The sequence below is a fragment of the Carassius gibelio genome, chromosome B3 (assembly GCF_023724105.1).
Source record: "Carassius gibelio isolate Cgi1373 ecotype wild population from Czech Republic chromosome B3, carGib1.2-hapl.c, whole genome shotgun sequence".
Classification (NCBI taxonomy): domain Eukaryota; kingdom Metazoa; phylum Chordata; class Actinopteri; order Cypriniformes; family Cyprinidae; genus Carassius; species Carassius gibelio.
The window spans coordinates 48,964,414-48,984,304 of record NC_068398.1 but is presented as its reverse complement, the minus strand read 5'-3'; the positions used below and the strand labels follow the sequence as shown (position 1 = coordinate 48,984,304).

The 19,891-nt window shown below is 40.0% G+C and overlaps 1 protein-coding gene across 3 annotated transcripts in view; it reads right to left on the bottom strand.

Moving 5' to 3' along the window:
• LOC127952380 (integrin alpha-L-like) overlaps positions 1-19,501 on the bottom strand; it is a 158,900-nt gene extending 139,399 nt beyond the window's left edge. Inside the window, exons 1-10 of one of the 3 annotated variants that reach the window (XM_052550783.1) lie at positions 19,387-19,501; positions 6,681-6,795; positions 6,493-6,587; positions 5,552-5,610; positions 5,369-5,483; positions 5,033-5,163; positions 4,736-4,878; positions 3,349-3,499; positions 3,104-3,239; positions 2,926-2,990 (exon numbers count right to left, since the gene is read on the bottom strand). In XM_052550783.1, coding sequence (XP_052406743.1) covers positions 2,926-2,990; positions 3,104-3,239; positions 3,349-3,499; positions 4,736-4,878; positions 5,033-5,163; positions 5,369-5,483; positions 5,552-5,610; positions 6,493-6,587; positions 6,681-6,795; positions 19,387-19,420 — 1,044 coding nt within the window. In that variant the 5' untranslated portion in view covers positions 19,421-19,501. The remainder of the gene's footprint in view (positions 1-2,925; positions 2,991-3,103; positions 3,240-3,348; positions 3,500-4,735; positions 4,879-5,032; positions 5,164-5,368; positions 5,484-5,551; positions 5,611-6,492; positions 6,588-6,680; positions 6,796-19,386) is intronic. The other 2 variants (XM_052550784.1, XM_052550782.1) reach the window with 2 other exon arrangements.
• Between the last annotated feature and the right edge of the window lie 390 nt (positions 19,502-19,891).

Here is a 19,891-nt window from a genome sequence, read left to right as displayed (position 1 = left end):
TATCCTCCCTTTAATGAGGAAATATCTACCTTTATCTTTCTTTTCTGACAAATGCTCGTGAGATACTTGATCTGATATAAGAATCGCTTAAATCTTTTAATATATCGATTTTCTGTGTAATATCCTCTTGGCTGTAATGAACATCAGCCACTAAACAAAATAGAACAAATAACAATGTGCTATGAACATTTTAGGATTCTGAATCCAAACATTTCAGACACTTATCCAAAGTGTATCCTTATCCAAAGTCTTCCTTCAAAGGAAGACAAAAATCAGTCCATACAATGAACTCATGATCTTCTGGCATTTTGTGTTCATGTCGATGAATTAACCTTCTTCCTCGGATTCACGTTTGAATTGTTGGAGTTTCTCTACTACCGACTGAGCTGCTCGTATCCTACGTTCTCTTCTGTTACTGATTCTTCCTCTTCAATCGCTCGTAGACCACGTCATCTTCTGGATTTTCTCCATCAGCATCTCCGGCTGCTTGACTACGGCAACAGGTAATGCATCGGAGCATTAAAAGTGGTAACCTATTTTAGTGAGCTAGGCTACATGGATTAATGGGCAAAATTAATTTTTATTTTTTTGCGGTCCGAGTTGCAGTTAGTTGAAAAAGTCGGTCGGGTGCGAGTTATTTATACATTGACACGTGCATCACTTGTAACTAATAACAAAAATGCATGTTGTTTTATTAAAGGAATTTTAAGATATAAATTAAAATATAGGCCTAATATATGAAAATATTGACATTTTGCATATTAATCCATGTAGCCTAGCTCACTAAAATACCACTTTTAATGCTCCGATGTAAAGTAAACCACAATTTATTTTGAATAATATAACACATAATTAATATAATATAAATAATACTGCACACCTTCTAAATGTGTCAAATCTAAAATATGGTTTAATACTATGTAGCTTAGAGAAAATATAAGCTCAGGAACCGGCTTGACATTTATCCTGCTTGAATTTGTTCTAATAAATGCACATAACTTCATAAGTACCAAACTTTCATCTGTGAATATTAAATATTTTAACTATAGTGTTTTTCTTTCATTTTCCCAGACTGCAGCTGTCAAATGTAACACATAGATGAGGCAAAACGGACTTCTATTTGCGAAATTTTGCTTTTTAGCCCTCTGACTTGAATGCTCTGTTTGAAGGGGCATGTTTGCTGTGAGACTGTGAACCCCTCTCAAATACATTTGCTAGATTTTTTTTTTTTTTTTTTACTATTACAACTGTTGAGATTAACGAATTGTGGAAGTGTTGATTATAGCATTTTTTTTAAATCTCTTCCCATCACATGAAAGGCTGCCGTGATGAGCATCGAATAGACAGAGTCTGTTTATCGAGTGAATGCAGTGATCTTGTCATTGCAACATGTTTTCTCTCACAAAATGCTTTCACCACAACTAACAGCAAACACAATATCGACATGAATACAGTAAGAGCTTCGCTGTGCAGCATAACAGCATCATTGATTATAACGGCAGTTTGGGCAAGTGTGCAGATATACTCGCGATGTGTGTTTGACAGCTCTGAACAATATAAAGGGAGCTTCTTTAAATCGCTCTCTGTAGTTAAATCACAATTTAAATAACATTTGTTTCATGCTACTAAGAGAAACAACATGAAGTTGATTGTTTAGTCAGTGGCTTGATTCGCTGATGCATAAACAGTATTAAACGATTTAGAAAGAAACTCTGTATGAACTTGAATAATTAGCTACACATCAGAAATCACTGATCACAGATCAGGCATTAATGGAGACTGTTACTCACTGTTTGTGCCGGTGTTGTCGAATCAGTATCGTAAACGTCTGTTTGTAACGCCTGTGCTTGGTTTACATCTATCAAAATTTCTAGCCACTGGGGGATCGTAGACAGCTAGGGAAACTCATATTAATGTTAAAAAACCTCATAAAGTGAAATTTTCATGTCATGGGACCTTTAAATTGTGTGGCGTTCACTAACCCTTTCTTATTATGAAACAATTTATAGCGGTGTAAAGAGCATAAACATATATATAAGAATACTATGTAGGAAAGTAAAGAAAGCAATTTAAATTGACAGTTAATTATACATACCAGTTACATTCTCCCCCCTGAACTAGACACATTTTGACTATTTCAGGGATAGTATACACCAACTTTTGAAACACAATGGTCACTATGGCAAACTGCCTCAGAAACAGAACTGAGAGAATCACAACTCTGTCCTTCATCTGGACTGCTTACACTGCTTTTCTCCTTGGTACAATCATTCCTTGAACCAAATTGCTCCTGTCCGGTTGACTCAGGGACTCTGTTCAACGATTCAACAGTTTCGGATCTGCAGGACAACCTGATGTTGCTGAGCTGACTAGCATCAATGTTCTTCTGAGCAACCATAAGTGCCTCTTTTATATCATCTTTTAATATCTCAACTGATTTGAATCCTCACATATTTGCACTGATTTTCAACTGGTTCATGGTTTTAACTCAACAAAAGCCACTTTCTGAGCATTTTCAAAACTGTGGAAAGAACTGCTGCTGAAACTGGCGTTTCACGACTGCAAACGGCAAATTCATGTTTAGAGTTCTCGGAATAATGGTTAATGTTCACAAATAAATTTCAATTGTTTTTGATTCGTTTTCTTAAAAAAAAAAAAAACATTATATATATATATATATATATATATATATATATATATATATATATATATAATTTTTTTCTTGATATTATCATTAGCTTTTAAATCAACTCACAAACCCCCTGCATTTCCCTCAAGAACTGCCAGAGGCTGGCAAACTATAGCTCTGGAGATCTTGAATCAACAAAGAAAATAAATACTTATAAACGGAGCAATTCCAATAGGGTCCTTGCAGTGCAGTGCTCGGGCCCTAAAAATGTACTTTAAATCATTCATATCTCTCACCTCCTGGTAGACGACACTGAATCCACTCTGTGATAAATCTCTCTGTCTACTTCTTCTGTGAGCTTCTATCAACCCCAAAACACAAAAGAAAATCTTACAACCATCTGTGGATTCTTCATTAGCTGCTTCAATTTAAAACTTTTATTTACTGTCCATTTTCTGTACATGTACATCTTACCTTCAATATTGTGGATCTTTTCTTGCAGGTTGTCAAGAAGTCCTTCGAGTCCTCTGTAGTTTTGAATGTATAATGTGTTGTTCTGTTTTGGTTCTGACGCCATCTGAGAGAGTTCAGTTAAATCTAAATTTCCCACCTGAAAAACAGTGTGAGGCGTGTCATTTCTGTGTGACTAGAGACACAAAATCACCAAACTATCTGAGCATACAGAATAAATGACATGCTCGAGCTTTAGAGAAACGCACCCCGATGACGTAACGGAGGATATTCTGCTCATCACATCTCTTGAGGACATAATCATCATCATTATCACTGGGATCTCCATCTGTGATGATCACCAGAACTTTCTGAGCATAGGGATCGGCTCCAGACGACACGCTATTCAGCAGATTCTTTCTGATGACATAAATCATAAATCATGACATATGAACAGATTTCAGCCTCAGGGTCAATGTGTCTGCATGCAATTTTTTTATTTTACTTTTAACTTAAAGAATGACAAACTGTGTTTGAGATATAAATATATATATATACACATACAGTACAGACCAAAAGTTTGGAAACATTACTATTTTTAATGTTTTTGAAAGAAGTTTCTTCTGCTCATCAAGCCTGCATTTATTTGATCAAAAATACAGAAAAAAATGTTATATTGTGATATATTATTACAATTTAAAATAATTGTTATTAAATTTATTATACTTTAAATTATCATTTATTTCTGTGATGCAAAGCTGAATTTTTAGGATCATTATCACATGATCCTTTAGAAATCATTTTAATATGATGATTCATTATCAAAGTTGGAAACAGTTCTGCTGCTTAATATTTTTTCAGAACATGTGATACTTTTTTAGGATACTTTGATGAATAAAAAGTAAAAAAAAAAAAAAAAAAAAAAAGAAGCTATGTTTTTAAAATATAAATATTTCGTAATAACAATGTACACTACTGGTCAGTAATTTGGGTTCAGTAATTTTTTTTTTTTTTTTATAAAATCAATACTTTTATTCAGCAAGGATTTGTTAAATTGATAAAAAGTGATAGTAAAGAAAATATATTATTAGAATATATATTATTAGAATTGTTTTTTTATTTTGAATAAATGCACTTTTTAACCTCTTATTCATCAAATATATATTAGACAGCAGAATTGTTTCCAACACTCATAATAAATCAGAATATTAGAATGATTTCTAAATGATCATGTGATCGACTGGATGTGACGTGACACTGAAGGCTGGAGTAATGATGCTGAAAATTCAGCTTTGCATCACAGGAATAAATTATTTTTTAAAGTATATTCAAATAGAAAACTATTATTTTAAGTTGTAATAATATTTCACAATATTACTGTTTTTTCTGTATTTTTGATCAAATAAATGCAGGCTTGATGAGCAGAAGAAACTTGTTTCCAAACTTTTGGTCTGTACTATATATATATATATATATATATATATATATATATATATATATATATATATATATATATATATATATATATATATATATATATATATATATATATATATATATATATATATATAATTATTTATTTTTTGATAGCAACAATTAGAAACTTTTCTTGTGTAATTCAGTGAATGCTCATGATCATATGAAGGTTTCACTCACAGAATGTAGTTGATTGCTTTATATGTTCTTGTGAGAGATTTCATGTGTTTCTCTTTCATGAGTTTCTCTTCCGCGGAGCCGTTCTGATAATCGTTGAAGTCAAACACAGTTCGTACATCTATTGAAAACTGAACAGCAGCAAACTGACAACGAACAACAACAACATTATCATCATTAGACGTAATGTTCACACCTCATTACACATGTTTATAATATGGACATTCACATGCTGATTCTGCTGGTTAGTGATCAGATTTTTGGTGATATTCCACATTATTAGCTGATGTATTATTTTACCTTTATAGATGAGTTAGAAAGTTTTTTCATAACTTCTTTAATAAAATTTTTGTTCATTTCAAACTCGTGGGCTTTCATACTGGCGGATCCATCAAAGAGAAACACCAGATTGACTTCTCTATTGGTGCATTCTGCAGAAACACCACAACATACACAAACTCTGTTGTTACTTCTAATATAACAAGTATAACATAATATCATGTATTTAATCTTTAATTCAGTTATCAACTAATAGATCTCCAAAAGAAATTAAATAAAGCAACACAGGGTTTACAGTGTTAGAGTCTGAGATGGTTAAACTGAATGACGCCTTGGATTGTGTGAGACTCTTCAGACCTTGGTAAGCGGCGTTGAAGTTAGAGACGATCTGTAAGCTGCTGTTGAACTGATAACAAACACCGTTCAGATACGAGTTTCCATCACACTCATGAGGAACATACGGACTGCAGCTCTGAGAAAGAGACACACATCATTAGCATTTCATGAAGGAGGTCTGACTGTCAGAGACTCTGAACTTACAGTGAGAGCAGCAGAAGACACAGCAGCAGACATGCCGAAGAAGCGGACGCTCTCTGAACCTGTCAAACCCCAGAGAGAGAGAGAGAGAGAGAGAGAGGGTCAGTATACATGTGTTGGTCATATAATTAGAATATCATCAAAAAGTAGATTTCAATAATTCTATTCAAAAAGTAAAACTTGTACATTATATCCAGTCATTTCACACAGATTGATACATTTCAAATGTTTATTTCTTTTAATTTTGATAATCATAACTGACAACTAAGGAAAATCCCAAATCTCAGAAAATTAGAATATTGTGAAAAGGTTCAATATTGAAGACACCTGGTGCCACACTCTATTCAGCTTATTAACTCAAAACACCTGCAAAGCCTTTAAATGGTCTCTCAGTCTAGTTCTGTATGCAAGACATTGGTTTTCAGCTGTCACATTCCTTGTCTATGGGGTATTGTGAAGAGGAAGATGCGATATCCCAGACCCAAGAATGCAGAAGAGCTGAAGACCACTATCAGAGCAACCTGGGCTCTCATAACACCTGAGCAGTGCCACAGACTGATCGACTCCATGCCACGCCGCACTGCTGCAGTAATTCAGGCAAAAGGAGCCCCAACTAAGTATTGAGTGATGTACATGCTCATATTTTTCAGTTGACCAATATTTCTAAAAATCCTTTCTTTGAATTGGTCTTAAGTTATATTCTAATTTTCTGAGATACTGAATTTGGGATTTTCCTTAGTTGTCAGTGATAATCATCAAAATTAAAAGCAATAAACATTTGAAACATATCAGTCTTTGTGTAATGAATGAAAATAATGTACAAGTTTCAGTTTTTGAATGGAATTAGTGATCAACTTTTTGATGCTATTCTACTTATGTGACCAGCACCTGTAAAGCAGTGAAAGTCTAGAGCAGTTACTGAAAGATGGCTGTGATGCTGATACCTGGACGCTGCAGCCGTTTGCAGGACTGCAGATCTGCTGTGCAGCTGTACATCTCCCCTGTTGAGTTTCCTTCCAATGGAGCTCCAACAATGATCCTGAGAAACACAACCAATCAGACATTCAAGACCATCAGGAAACACCTAGCAACCACACAGAACACCCTAACAACCAATGTGTGTCTGACTCACTGCTTCCTGTTTCCAAACTCAGTCTGATAAACGCTGTAACCAAAGAAATCTTCCGGCGTGCCGTTAAATCTCAGTGGATGTTCAGTGTCGATGTTGAAGGCCTCTGAAAGAGACGCTGGAGAAACAAGAGAGAGACTGTTGAGACATCAGGAGACGCTTGTGAGACTTCTTCTAAATTATTCTTTCTGGTCTTGAGAATGTGGTGTGAGGAACATGGGAGATCTCTTTATTGACTCACCAGAAAGTACCTTCAGTCAGACTCAAACCCCTGCTGTCTGAGGAGCAGTTGAGCCTCGATGTCAATACTTAGTGCTAATTTTAAACAGCTACTAGTTTAAGTTTCTCTTCATTGCCCAGCACTGTATACAGTATGCAACCGTCATGAACTGCACGGTGACACAAAGGTAGAGGATCCAAAGGTAATATATTTCATTAATATTATAATCCACAATCATATACACAAGTTATCAGTCCAGACAATAACAACAGGGCATATATCACAGGCTAAAGGCTAATCCAAAACCAGACAGAGCAACAAGAGCAGGAACCAAAGATGACACTGTTTTCACACTGCAAGCATTTGTACAGTGTCACAGCAGCTCCAACTTTACAAAGTGTGCACCGAGTCAAATGTCTCAATACAAGCTCAAACATTTCGATCATATGATGCGTGTTAGTAGTCCAATTAGTGAAAGATTAATTCATAAGACAGTGATTGTTAGAGTTTGGTCTCAGGGGACAAGTGTGAGAAGCAGGACACTCAAACTAAAATCTCTATTTGATAAGTAACCTCATGAGAAATATGAGAGATCACTCTAAAAAATGCTGGGTTAAATATAACCCAGAGCTGGTTGTTCTGCCCCAGCGGTTGGGTTATTTTGACCAGATGAGGGTAGTCCAGGGGCCAAAGAACAAGAGGGCTTAAAAAACTGGGCTCGTTTGCAATTGAGCATAGTTGTAACTTTTTTTGTTATTTTGGTTCTATAATGCACAGCATAGTAATTAATTTTAATTATTTAATTTTAATTAATAAAATTTAGACTTTGAGGAATGTGTGGATTCAACCTCGGCTTTCTCTTGTTTGAGGAAACAATGTTATCGACAGTGTTACGCATCGGCAGGATACTTTACTTCCTGAACAAGTGCGCACCCGAGTCTGTGTTGCTTGCACATTCAGGAGAACGGCACCACAGTCCGAGAGCAACCGAACTCAGACCACCTTCTCCAGGTAGTCTCTGGTTCGGTACCCCAGTGCGCACCAGGGTCCGATGACAGCGTTCACATTAGCGATTTTTAATGCGAACCGTGCCCCGTTCCACACTAAACTGCCAGTGTGAAAGCCCCCTAAAAGTCCTGACATATTTTTGCTCCACTCATGAACAAAGTTATTCCTTTCAAGTCACAAATGAAGTCTGAAGTCAAATCGCTAGTCCTCAAAGAGTTAAAGTTAATGAGATAATTAAGTGATTAATTAAATGATGATTGCACATAAGTGATGAACATCTGCTGTTAACAATCAACATCACTGAAGAAAAGTTAAATAAGAACTACAACTAACTACAGCCACAGCCTTAGATGAAATATACAGATTTTTTTTCTTTAAAGCAAACCTTGACCACAATTATGGTGGCATCTTGTGTGATTAATAAGTCTCTTGACCCTTAAAAATTCAAAGTAGTTTGTTTCACAGCAAAAATGTGTGCTTTGCTGAATCAAAAGCTTGAAGTAGCAGCTTAACTTGTGATTTATGCTAATAACTCAGTTATAACTGACAAATAAGTGAATGTGAAAGTGGTCTCTCTTTGTTATATTAACCTACGCAGGTACTGAACTAAAAAAAAAAAAAAAAAAGAAACCTATTAAACAAATGCCACCTTATTGTGTCAATATTGAAGACATGAACACTTATCATACGATTCTCATTCGATGGGAGTTTTGATGGCTTAATGCATTAAAATAGCGTTTTAAAAAGATTCAGTAAACAAATTAGCCTACGCATTAAGCATTTGCCTCCCATAACCTACTGCCTGTATATAGAATGCTTTATTAAAAATTGGGTTTAGTCTTTTTAAAAGACATTTTAATGCATTATGCCACGCTTACAACGTGGCTTTTTCAAAGATGTGCATTTATTACATGGACGGAGTAAAAACATTTTAAAAAAAAAAAAGTCTAAAATGTGTGCGCATCACTGATCTCTAAATAATACCACTTAATGATATATACAAGTTTAACTCTGTTACTATGTATGAAACTTTTTGCTGAAATAACCACAATCTTAACAGCTGCACTAAAACAAGAGCACAATGCGCATGAAATTGCTTTTGTTATTATAGCAGCAGATTACAGGTATATGCTTTCAGAATCATCACTAGCCAGTAAAAATAAAGTTTAGATTTCTTCACTTTAAAAGGAGCAGCATATTTTCCTGAAATAAAGGGGAGGGAAAGTTTATGCTTTGCAATGTATTAAAGAAAAATAAAGTTTCGTAAAAATTTAAATACACACAGCAGACACATTAGCCTATTACGGTGTTTATCAACAGCATGACAGATAATTATTTGTAACAATAATTGTCTTGTCCTATATAAAACATATTTTCTTATACTCTGATTATATGAAATTTATAAAAATTATTTAATTCCTAATGAATTCTAATCTGAAGACCTGTGTCAGACACAGACGAGGACACAGAGGATTCAGCGCAATGGTATTTAATGTGACACAGAGGTTTCAGACGCAGGTGAATCTTGACACGAAGATGACACAGTGATAATACAACTTTCCTTAGGTGATGGTGACACAGATGATGACTCAGACGAAGACGATGGGCACAGGAACACAGATGATGAAGACGAGGGTTCAGAGGATCAGGTAGGATATCCGATAGGCGGTTTGGTTAGGGTGAGGAGATCGGTGCAAGACCAGACACTGGGTGATGGTGACGGATGGCTTTATATGTGGCACTGGTGATGATGCACAGGTGTTCAGAATTCTGGTGATTGGGGACGAGTGGGTGTGGCGTCAGTGTCCGATTCCGGGAGTGTAGAAGGTGTGGCTGTGACAGTACCCCCTCCTCCACGGGTGGCTCCTGACGGCTGGGATCTTGTGCGACGACGGGGTCTACCTCGGCCACGGGGAGCGGGGCGGTCTGGATGGTCTCGGTGAAAGTCAGTGAGAAGACTGGGGTCTAGGATGTCATTACGATTAACCCAGCAGCGCTCCTCCGGGCCATAGTTCTCCCAGTCTACAAGGTACTCCAGTTGAGGACCCCTTTGTCGAGAGTCGAGGATAGCTCTCACCCGGAAGATGTCGTTGTCTTCTTCGATGGCTGGAGGAGGAGGTACGGCATCATCACCAGGCTCTGTGGATGGAGGAGACAAAGGTTCAGTGAAGGGTTTGAGGAGTGAAACATGGAATGAAGGTGAGATACGGTACTGTGCAGGTAGCTGGAGTCTATAGGTCACTTCGTTCAGTTGCCGTTCAATCGTGAATGGTCCGATGTATCGGGGACTCAGCTTACGGCAGGGCAGCCGGAGGCGGATGTCCCTCGTCGAGAGCCAGACTCGCTGTCCAGGTTGGTATTGCGGTGTAGGTCTTCGACGAGCGTCCGCTTGCTCCTTATGCCTCCGCACTGCCCACTGGAGATGCACGTGAGTCGAGTCCCAGACCCTCTCGCTCTGTCAGAACCAGTGATCTACCGCTGGGACCTCCGAGGGCTCACCCGACCATGGGAAGAGTGGAGGCTGGTATCCGAGGACACATTGGAAGGGGGTGAGCCCGGTGGTAGATTGCTGGAGGGAGTTCTGAGCGTATTCCGCCCAGGGTAGGTACTGGCTCCAACAGTCCTGGTTACGGCCCTCAGGAACCTCCCAATCTCTTGTATCTTACGCTCTGTCTGGCCGTTGGTCTGTGGATGGTATCCTGAAGAGAGGCTGACAAAAAAACGGCGGGCCCCCCAACAACCAAAGACTGTGGGCCCTGTTCCTGTGAGAGCTCTCCGACCGCTGCCACAACGCCAGGGCCCAAACCCTCTATCTGCTGAAGGTGAACCAAAAACAACTGATAGCAGCTCTCAGTGATATGTGTCGGGTCCCCGTTATAATAGCAGCAACATTCACAAATGCTTACAGAACAAGTGGGAACCCAGTGTGCCTGTAGCTTTCTCTATTTCAGTTTTATCACGTGATAGAAAATCTAAGGCCATCTCAAACCGAAGGGCAAACTCATCTAATCTGATATGCATCAAACTAAGATTGATGTAAAGACACAAAGCACTGCCATCAAGTTAGCACTTTTAAACATTCGCTCACTAAAAAATAAATCATTTCTAATCAATGACTTTATAACCACAAACAATCTGGATTTTTATGTTTCTAAACGAAACATGGCTAGAAGACAGCTGCAGTGCAACAATCCTAAATGAAGCAGCCCCTCCTAACTTCACTTACATGAGTGTTTGCAGGACTGTTAGAAGAGGTGGGGGTGTAGCTGCTCTATTTAAAGATGTCTATCAATGCAAGCAAGTGTCATTTGGTCAGTACTTGTCTTTCGAATATCTAGGGATTGTGCTGAAAGGTGCTCCACACATTCTGTTTATTATTATTTACAGGCCTCTAAAATACTCTCCAGCCTTTGTTGAAGAGGTCACAGAAATGTTATCAATGATTTCCTCAGAGTTTGACTGTTTTGCAATAGCAGGGGATTTTAATATTCACATAGATAATGCAGAAAACAAAACTACAAAAGAAATGATAACGGTTTTAAACACTTTTGACCTGATTCAGCATGTGCATGGACCCACACACAAAGGTGGACACACTCTGGATCTAATCATCAGTAGGGGTCTAAACATTTCATCCATTGTTATTAAGGACGTAGCACTATCTGATCACTTCTGTATTTTCTTTGATATATTGATCTCTGCTACCACTGAATCTAGATCTGTCTCTGTCAGAAGGAGATGCATAAACGAGAACACACGTGTACTATTTACGGAGGCTATATCTTTAACACCAAGCATTTCTGCAGACTCTGTTGATATTCTCCTTGATTCCTTCAACTCAAAAGTTAAGAATGTTATTGATGATATTGCTCCAATAATAGTCAGTAAGAAAACAAACAGACAGAAATCAGTTTGGAGAAGATCAACAGCAGTTCAGACTATGAAAAGACAATGGAGAAAAGCAGAGAGGATGTGGCGGAAGACAAAACTTGAAATTCACTATAGCATCTATAAAGACAGCCTTCATGCTTATAATGTTAAACTAGCCACAGATAGACAGAACTTCTTCTCAAACCTTATAAACAGTAACTTGTAAATAACACTTGTACTCTTTTTGCCACTGTTGAGAGACTGACAAACCCCCAAAGTCAGATTCCCAGTGAAATGCTATCAGACAGCAAATGCAATGAGTTTGCTTCCTTCTTTTCTGAGAAGATCATTAATATCAGGAAGACGATTAGCACATCCTCAAATAATGCAGAGGTCAGACAGATTCGGCCACAATATCAAAAAGATACTATGTCTATTTTTGAAACAATTGATAGCAAAATTCTGGAAGACATAGTGCAGAACCTAAAATCATCAACCTGCTGTCTTGACACACTTCCCACATCTTTTTTCAAAAGTGTGCTTAACTGCTTAGAAGCAGATCTTTTAGAAGTGGTGAATGCCTCATTCTTTCTGGGACATTTCCAAACTCCCTAAAAACTGCAGTTGTTAAGCCCCTCCTGAAAAAGAGCAATCTTGATAACACAATTTTGAGCAATTTCAGACCAATATCTAATCTTCCTTTTATAGGCAAAATTATAGAAAAGGTAGTTTTTAATCAGATGAACAAATACTTAAACTCAAATGGATACCTGGACAATTTTCAATCTGGTTTTCGGCCGCATCACAGCACAGAGACAGCACTCATTAAGATAATAAATGATATTCGCTTAAATTGCGACTCTGGCAAAATATCGGTGCTGGTATTGCTAGATCTCAGTGCTGCGTTTGACACTGTCGATCATAACATACTACTAGAGAGACTGGAAAACTGGGTAGGGCTTTCTGGGATGGTACTCAAATGGTTCAGGTCATACTTAGAAGGGAGAGGCTATTATGTGAGTCTAGGAGAGCATAAGTCTAAGTGGACGTCCATGACATGCGGAGTCCCACAAGGCTCAATTCTTGCACCGCTCTTGTTTAGCCTGTATATGCTTCCACTGAGTCAAATAATGAGAAATAACCAAATTGCCTATCACAGCTATGCTGATGATACCCAGATTTACCTAGCCTTATTTCCAAATGACTACAGCCCAATTGACTCCCTCTGCCAATGCATTGATGAAATTAATAGTTGGATGTGCCAGAACTTTCTTCAGTTAAAAAAGGAAAAAACTGAAGTCATTGCATTTGGAAACAAAGATGAAGTGTTCAAGGTGAATGCATACCTTGACTCTAGGGGTCATACAACTAAAAAACAAGTCAGGAATCTTGGTGTGATTCTGGACACAGACCTTAGTTTCAGTAGTCATGTCAAAGCAGTAACTAAATCAGCATACTATCATTTAAAAAACATTGCAAGAATTAGATGTTTTGTTTCCAGTCAAGACTTGGAGAAACTAGTTCATGCCTTTATCACCAGCAGGGTGGACTATTGTAATGGGCTCCTCACTGGCCTTCCCAAAAAGACCATTAGACAGCTGCAGCTCATCCAGAACGCTGCTGCCAGGATTCTGACTAGAACCAGAAAATCTGAGCATATCACACCAGTCCTCAGGTCCTTACACTGGCTTCCAGTTACATTTAGGATTGATTTTAAAATACTTTTACTCGTATATAAGTCACTGCATGACCTAGGACCGAAATATATTTCAGATATGCTCACTGAATATAAACCTAACAGAGCACTCAGATCACTAGGATCGAGTCAGTTAGAAATACCAAAGGTTCACACAAAACAAGGGGAGTCCGCCTTTAGTTACTATTCTGCCCGCAGTTGGAATCAGCTTCCAGAAGAGATCAGATGTGCTAAAACACTAGTCACATTTAAATCTAGACTTAAAACCCATCTGTTTAGTTGTGCATTTATTGAATGAGCACTGTGCTATGTCCGAACTGATTGCACTATATCTTCACTGTTTTATTTTATATAAAATCAATTTCTAACTGTTTTTAAATTGATTTTAAGTAAATGTTTTAATAATTTTAAAAGTTTTAAAATTGCTTGTTTTATTTTTATTTTTTTCTTATTTTTCATGATTATTTTACTTTCTTTGATGTAAAGCACTTTGAATTACCATTGTGTATGAAATGTGCTATATAAATAAACTTGCCTTGCCTTGCCTTGACGGACACCCCTAGAAGACGGAAGAAAGCTGACCAGACTCTGGAGATGAATTGGGGACCCCTGTCGGAGACGATGTCCTCTGGAATGCCAAAGTGACGGAATACATTGTTGAATAGTGCCTCTGCCACTTCAAACACAGTGGGAAGTCCTTTGAGAGGGATGAGTTTGCATGACTTCGAAAACCTGTCGACCACTACCAGAACACAGGTGTTGCCTTGAGAAGGAGGGAGGTCAGTCATGAAATCTATGCCAATATGGGTCCAAGGACGTTCAGGAATGGGCAGAGGCACCAGTTTAACTTCCGGGAATCTCCTAGGGGTGTCTGCTATGGCGCAGATGGAGCATCCTTTGAGGTAACAGGCAGTATCCAGAGCCATCGATGGCCACCAGTAACGCTGTTGTAGGATCGAGAGTGTCCGCCTCCTGCCTGGATGTCCAGATCCCGGAGAGGTATGAGCTAAGTCCAGGAGGGTAATCCGATGTTGAGGAGGGACGAAGAGTTTCCCTTCTGGACCTCCCGGCGGAGCAGAGCGTTGAAGGTTTTCTTGTTCAATCAGACGATCAATATTCCATTGAATGGGACTTACAATCATGGCTGGAGGGAGGATTGGTTCAGGAGATTCGGGTTCTGGATCTGCCTGATGAAGACAGGAGAGGGCATCAGCTCTACTGTTCTGGGAGCCAGGGCAATAAGTGACTTTAAAGTCGAATCTCGTGAAGAATAAGGCCCATCTAGCTTGGCGATGATTCAGTCTCTTAGCTTCACGGAGGTATTCCAGGTTCCGGTGGTCGGTTACTACCTCGAAAGGGAACTGGGCTCCCTCCAGCCAATGACGCCACTCTTCCAGAGCCAGCTTGATGGCCAGTAGTTCACGGTTACCAATGTCATAATTCTGCTCCGCCGGGGATAGCTTCTTCGAGAAGAAGGCACATGGATGGAGTCGTGGAGGATCCCCCTGCCGCTGGGAAAGTACTGCTCCGACCCAGGTTGATGAGGCGTCCACTTCCACGATGAACTGTCGTTTGGGATCAGGGTGAACTAGGATCGGAGCAGTCTTGAAGGCTTGTTTAAGTTGGTGGAAAGCTTCAGTGGCCACGGGGTTCCAGGACAGAGACTTAGGCCAGTTCTGGAGGAGAGAAGTTAGGGGTGAGCTGAGTGAACTGTAATTTTTTATGAATCTTCTATAAAAGTTGGCAAAGCCCAGGAAGCGTTGGAGTTCTTTAATGGAGCCAGGTTGAGGCCAGTGTGTGATGACGTCCACCTTCCCCTGGTCCATCTTCATGCCACGTGGGTCGATGATGTATCCCAGGAACTGGACTGAGGGCGTGTGGAACTCACATTTTTCTGACTTGAGGTATAGATGGTGTTCCCGGAGTTTTCGGAGTACGAGTGTGACATGTTGGATGTGTTCCTCCTTGGATGTGGAGTAAATGAGGATATCGTCGATGTAGACAATTACGAACTGATTAAGGTATTCTCTGAAGACTTCATTCATATAATTTTGGAAGACGGATGGACTGTTGGATAACCCATACGGCATGACCCTGTATTCATAGTGCCCGGAAGGAGTGATGAAAGCAGTCTTCCACTCGTCCCCCTTCCGGATGCGGATCAGGTTATAGGCGCTCCTCAAGTCCAGTTTTGTGAAGATTTTGGCTCCGCGTAGTTGTTCTAACGCCGCTGGGACCAGGGGAAGAGGATAACTGAATTTGACGGTTTGAGAGTTGAGATGGCGATAGTCGATACACGGCCTCAAGCCTCCGTCCTTCTTGGCCATGAAGAAAAAGCTGGAAGCGGCAGGGGAAGTAGATGGTCGGATGAATTCTTGAGTGAGGGCTTCCTGTACGTACTCCTCCATGGCCTTCTGCTCCGGAATGGACAGAGGATAGACTCGTCCCTTGGGAAGGGTTGCTCCAGGCAGGAGGTCAATGGCGCAATCCCATGGCCTATGAGGTGGAAGTTTCGTTGCCAACCGCTTACTGAACACATTCTGGAACGCCCGATATTCCGGAGGGATGATAGGATCCACCTTAGTTTCGGGGCTTTCCACTGATGTGGACTGGACCGGTAGGAATGACTTCTTGATGGAAGGAATGACCTTGGGAATTTTAACTGGTGGATTGATGCAGGTAGGATTACAAGACTTTCCCCATTTCAGGATCTCACCTGTGGGCCAATGGATGTGAGGTTGGTGTTGGTTAAGCCAGGGGCGTCCCAGGATGATGTCTGCGGTGGATTCCTCCAGCACCATAAACGTGATGTCCTCCTCATGCAGGAGTCCCACACGGAGGATGATTGTGGGGGAGAAATAGCGGACAAGACCTTTGCCCAGCGGCTTTCCCTGTATCGTTGTTACTTTGAGGTTGACGGGGCTTCGATGATGCTTGGCACTTAGACGAGTTAATGTTTGCTGGTTGATGAAGTTCCCCGCCGAACCGGAGTCGATGAAGGCTTGTACTGAAACAGAAGAATGGAGATGTCTTAGAGTAACCCAGGTTTTAGTCAGAGGAGCAGTTTGAGGTGGTATATGGATGGTACTCACCGCTGGGCGTGGAGGCCATACTGGACATGATGGTAAGAGGTGTCCATCTCCCCCACAATAGAGACACAGCCCGGTGTTAATCCTCCGCTGACGTTCCGATGTGGATAGGTGGTTTGAGTCCACCTGCATGGGTTCTGGTGCTGGAGGAGCGACAGATGGTATAGCGGGTGGAGGAAGTACAGCGGGAGTGAGTTGATGACAGGCAGTGAGTCTCTGGGCGACTCTGATGGATTTCTGAATAAGACACTCAAGTCCCAGAGAATTTTCATATACAACAATCAAACTTTGTATTTTGTCACATAACCCGTGGCGATATGCTGTAATTAAGGCAGTTTCATTCCAGCCGCTTATCTAAGCGAGGGTACGGAAGCGTATGGCATAATCACTCACGGATTCATCTCTCTGTTGGCAGATTGTGAATAGTTGATCATGAACAGATAATACAGAAGTTTGTTGACCAAAGACAGATTTTAGCTGAGAACAGAAATCAGAAACCAATCCAGTGGCAGATAAGTTCGACTCCCAGAGAGATTGAGCCCATTGGAGAGCTTTACCTGTGAGCAGGTTGATGATGAATGCGACTCGACTGCGTTCAGTGGTGAATAGGTGAGCGTTGGACTCCATGTAGAGGGAACACTGTAGCAGGAACCCGCTGCAATCCTCCGCCGTGCCGCTGTATGTCGCTGGTTTGGCCATGGGACTCGCAGGGGCAACTGAAGAAGTGACCGGAGTTGTAGCGGTGTTTGAACTGTTGACAGCCGGTGAGGAAAGTTGAGCTTGTTGTATGAGTGAGGACCGTACAGCGTGAACCAGTTCAGTGAAGGGATTCGCGGTGCGGTTCTCGCCTGTATCTGAAGAGCTCTGCATGAGGTCTGGTCTTCTGTCAGACACAGACGAGGACACAGAGGATTCAGCGCAATGGTATTTAATGTGACACAGAGGTTTCAGACGCAGGTGAATCTTGACACGAAGATGACACAGTGATAATACAACTTTCCTTAGGTGATGGTGACACAGATGATGACTCAGACGAAGACGATGGGCACAGGAACACAGATGATGAAGACGAGGGTTCAGAGGATCAGGTAGGTTAGCCGATAGGCGGTTTGGTTAGGGTGAGGAGATCGGTGCAAGACCAGACACTGGGTGATGGTGACGGATGGCTTTATATGTGGCACTGGTGATGATGCACAGGTCTTGTCTGGAATTCTGGTGATTGGAGACGAGTGGGTGTGGCGTCAGTGTCCGATTCCGGGAGTGTAGAAGGTGTGGCTGTGACAACCTGATCCTCCTACTGTGGAAAATAAACCCAATTAATTTATTAAATGTAGTGGGTTGTTTGTCTGTTAGCCTAAAGATCAGCTTCAAAACAATCATTTCAGGGACAGGGAGGGTTACAGGCTAATGTTTTTCTTCTCCTGTGCATTATAATAAAGGCTTTGTAAAAATTTACAGCATTTTTAGCTTTTTAAACAACATAGCCCATCCTACACAAACTGCAACATTTCCTATCATGTATGTCTATGAAAGGCAATCAAAAAAACCTCAGGCCAGCTCACGAAGCTCATCTCAGCAAATACCAGAGAATATCTCATCTTTGTACAACAGCACGTGCATTTCTACAGAGAGAGATCCAACACACCAAGTCAGGGGTCAAGAGATCAACTAAAGCAAACCCTGATCTCCATGATGGTGCCATCATTTTAATCAATAAAACATCAATATATCTGTTCCCCTGTAATTCTCGGTAACAGCAGGCATTCATCATTAACGCACAATCATCATTTAATTAGTCACTTAGTTATCTCATTAACTTAAATCCCAAGTCTTCAAAGAGTTAAACTTGAGACTTGTTTTTTGACTTGGAAGGAATGATTTGGTTCCTTCTCTGGTGAAATCAGCTGCCGAGTTCCTGAGTGGAGCAAAAATATATCAGGACTTTTACTCTTTGGCCCCTGGACTACTCACCTCTGTTCAAAATAACCCAACCGCTGGATCAGAACTACCCAACCGCTGGCTTGGTCCCTTTTTTAACCCAGCACTTCATTTTTCACTTTTGAAATTTCTTTCCTCTGAGGGAATAAGTGTCGTGTTTTATTAAATATTAACAGTGAGTCTGGTTTTGCAGATAGTGTTCATTCACACAGAGGAGAAAATGAGGGAATGTAGCTGTTGTTGAGGTTGATGGAAAGGAAAAGCCCTGCTTGTGAGGCAGCCCTGACCTCTTTTTTATCTGGGTGTGTTCAGTTCCTGAAGGGCGAGCAGGAGCAACAATACTTGGAAAACCTTTAGAGAACCAAATTCAATAATTAAGAGTTAATAATGAATGTGTTTTCAGTGTTCCCTAAACAAAAACCTTAGCGGATAATGAAACAATCACAATCATCAACATGCTGCAAGAGAGAGACTCAGCGCATGAATAAACTGTTCTGTTCTGAGTGATATCGAAACTGAAACAGATTTCACAAGTGAATATGAGAGCTAGAATCTCTCCAGCTGCAGTGAACGGTTTAATAACAGAAGTGCTGCATTACTCTCACAAAGACCAGGACACGCAGTGTTTGTTTGACACTGATCCCAGTCAGGATAACACACACACAGCAGCGTTACGAAACAGTTCAATTCTCACAAGAATGAGCTCTGGCTCCAGAACAAAAGCCATTCAGCCCCGCTCCAACTTAATGAAAATGTAAGAAAACATCTAGACGAACACAAATTGTTTTACATTAATTTATCATGACTCAGACCAACACAAACATCAACTAAGAAAGTTAAACATTATTTACTAATGGATGATTTGTATCTTATGGAGAAATCTCTCACCCCACATGAAGAGAATGCAGAAGTGCGTCTCCATTCTGCTGCTGCTGGTCTGTTTGTGATGAGATTGCTCAGATTCCTCAGAGCTTCAGGTCAGTGCCAGCACTCCTCCTTCATGGTTTTAGATGCTATGTATCACCCTGTCAGGTTTTTCTTGTACATATTAAACCACAATCAGAGGCTACCTGTACCTTATTTTTATTTTTTATAATATACACAGCAAAATCCCTGTGTAGACTCATATAAACTCTAAAGCAGTGTTAACAAGCAGAATAACCAAATGAGAAAATAACAATTTGTGTGTCACCATTATAGTGGTCAATGTTTGTTTTAGTTGTGATCTTGACCCTTAAATCTTTTAAATTTTGTTTGGCTGGTATAGCAGAGTTATAAGAGACAGACAAGCCAAGACAAAAAGTCACTGGTTGATGATGATAATGTTTTAATGAAATCATTGTTTGACCTGAATTTATCTAAAGTCTGCTCTCAGAGTTATGTTTTCTTTATT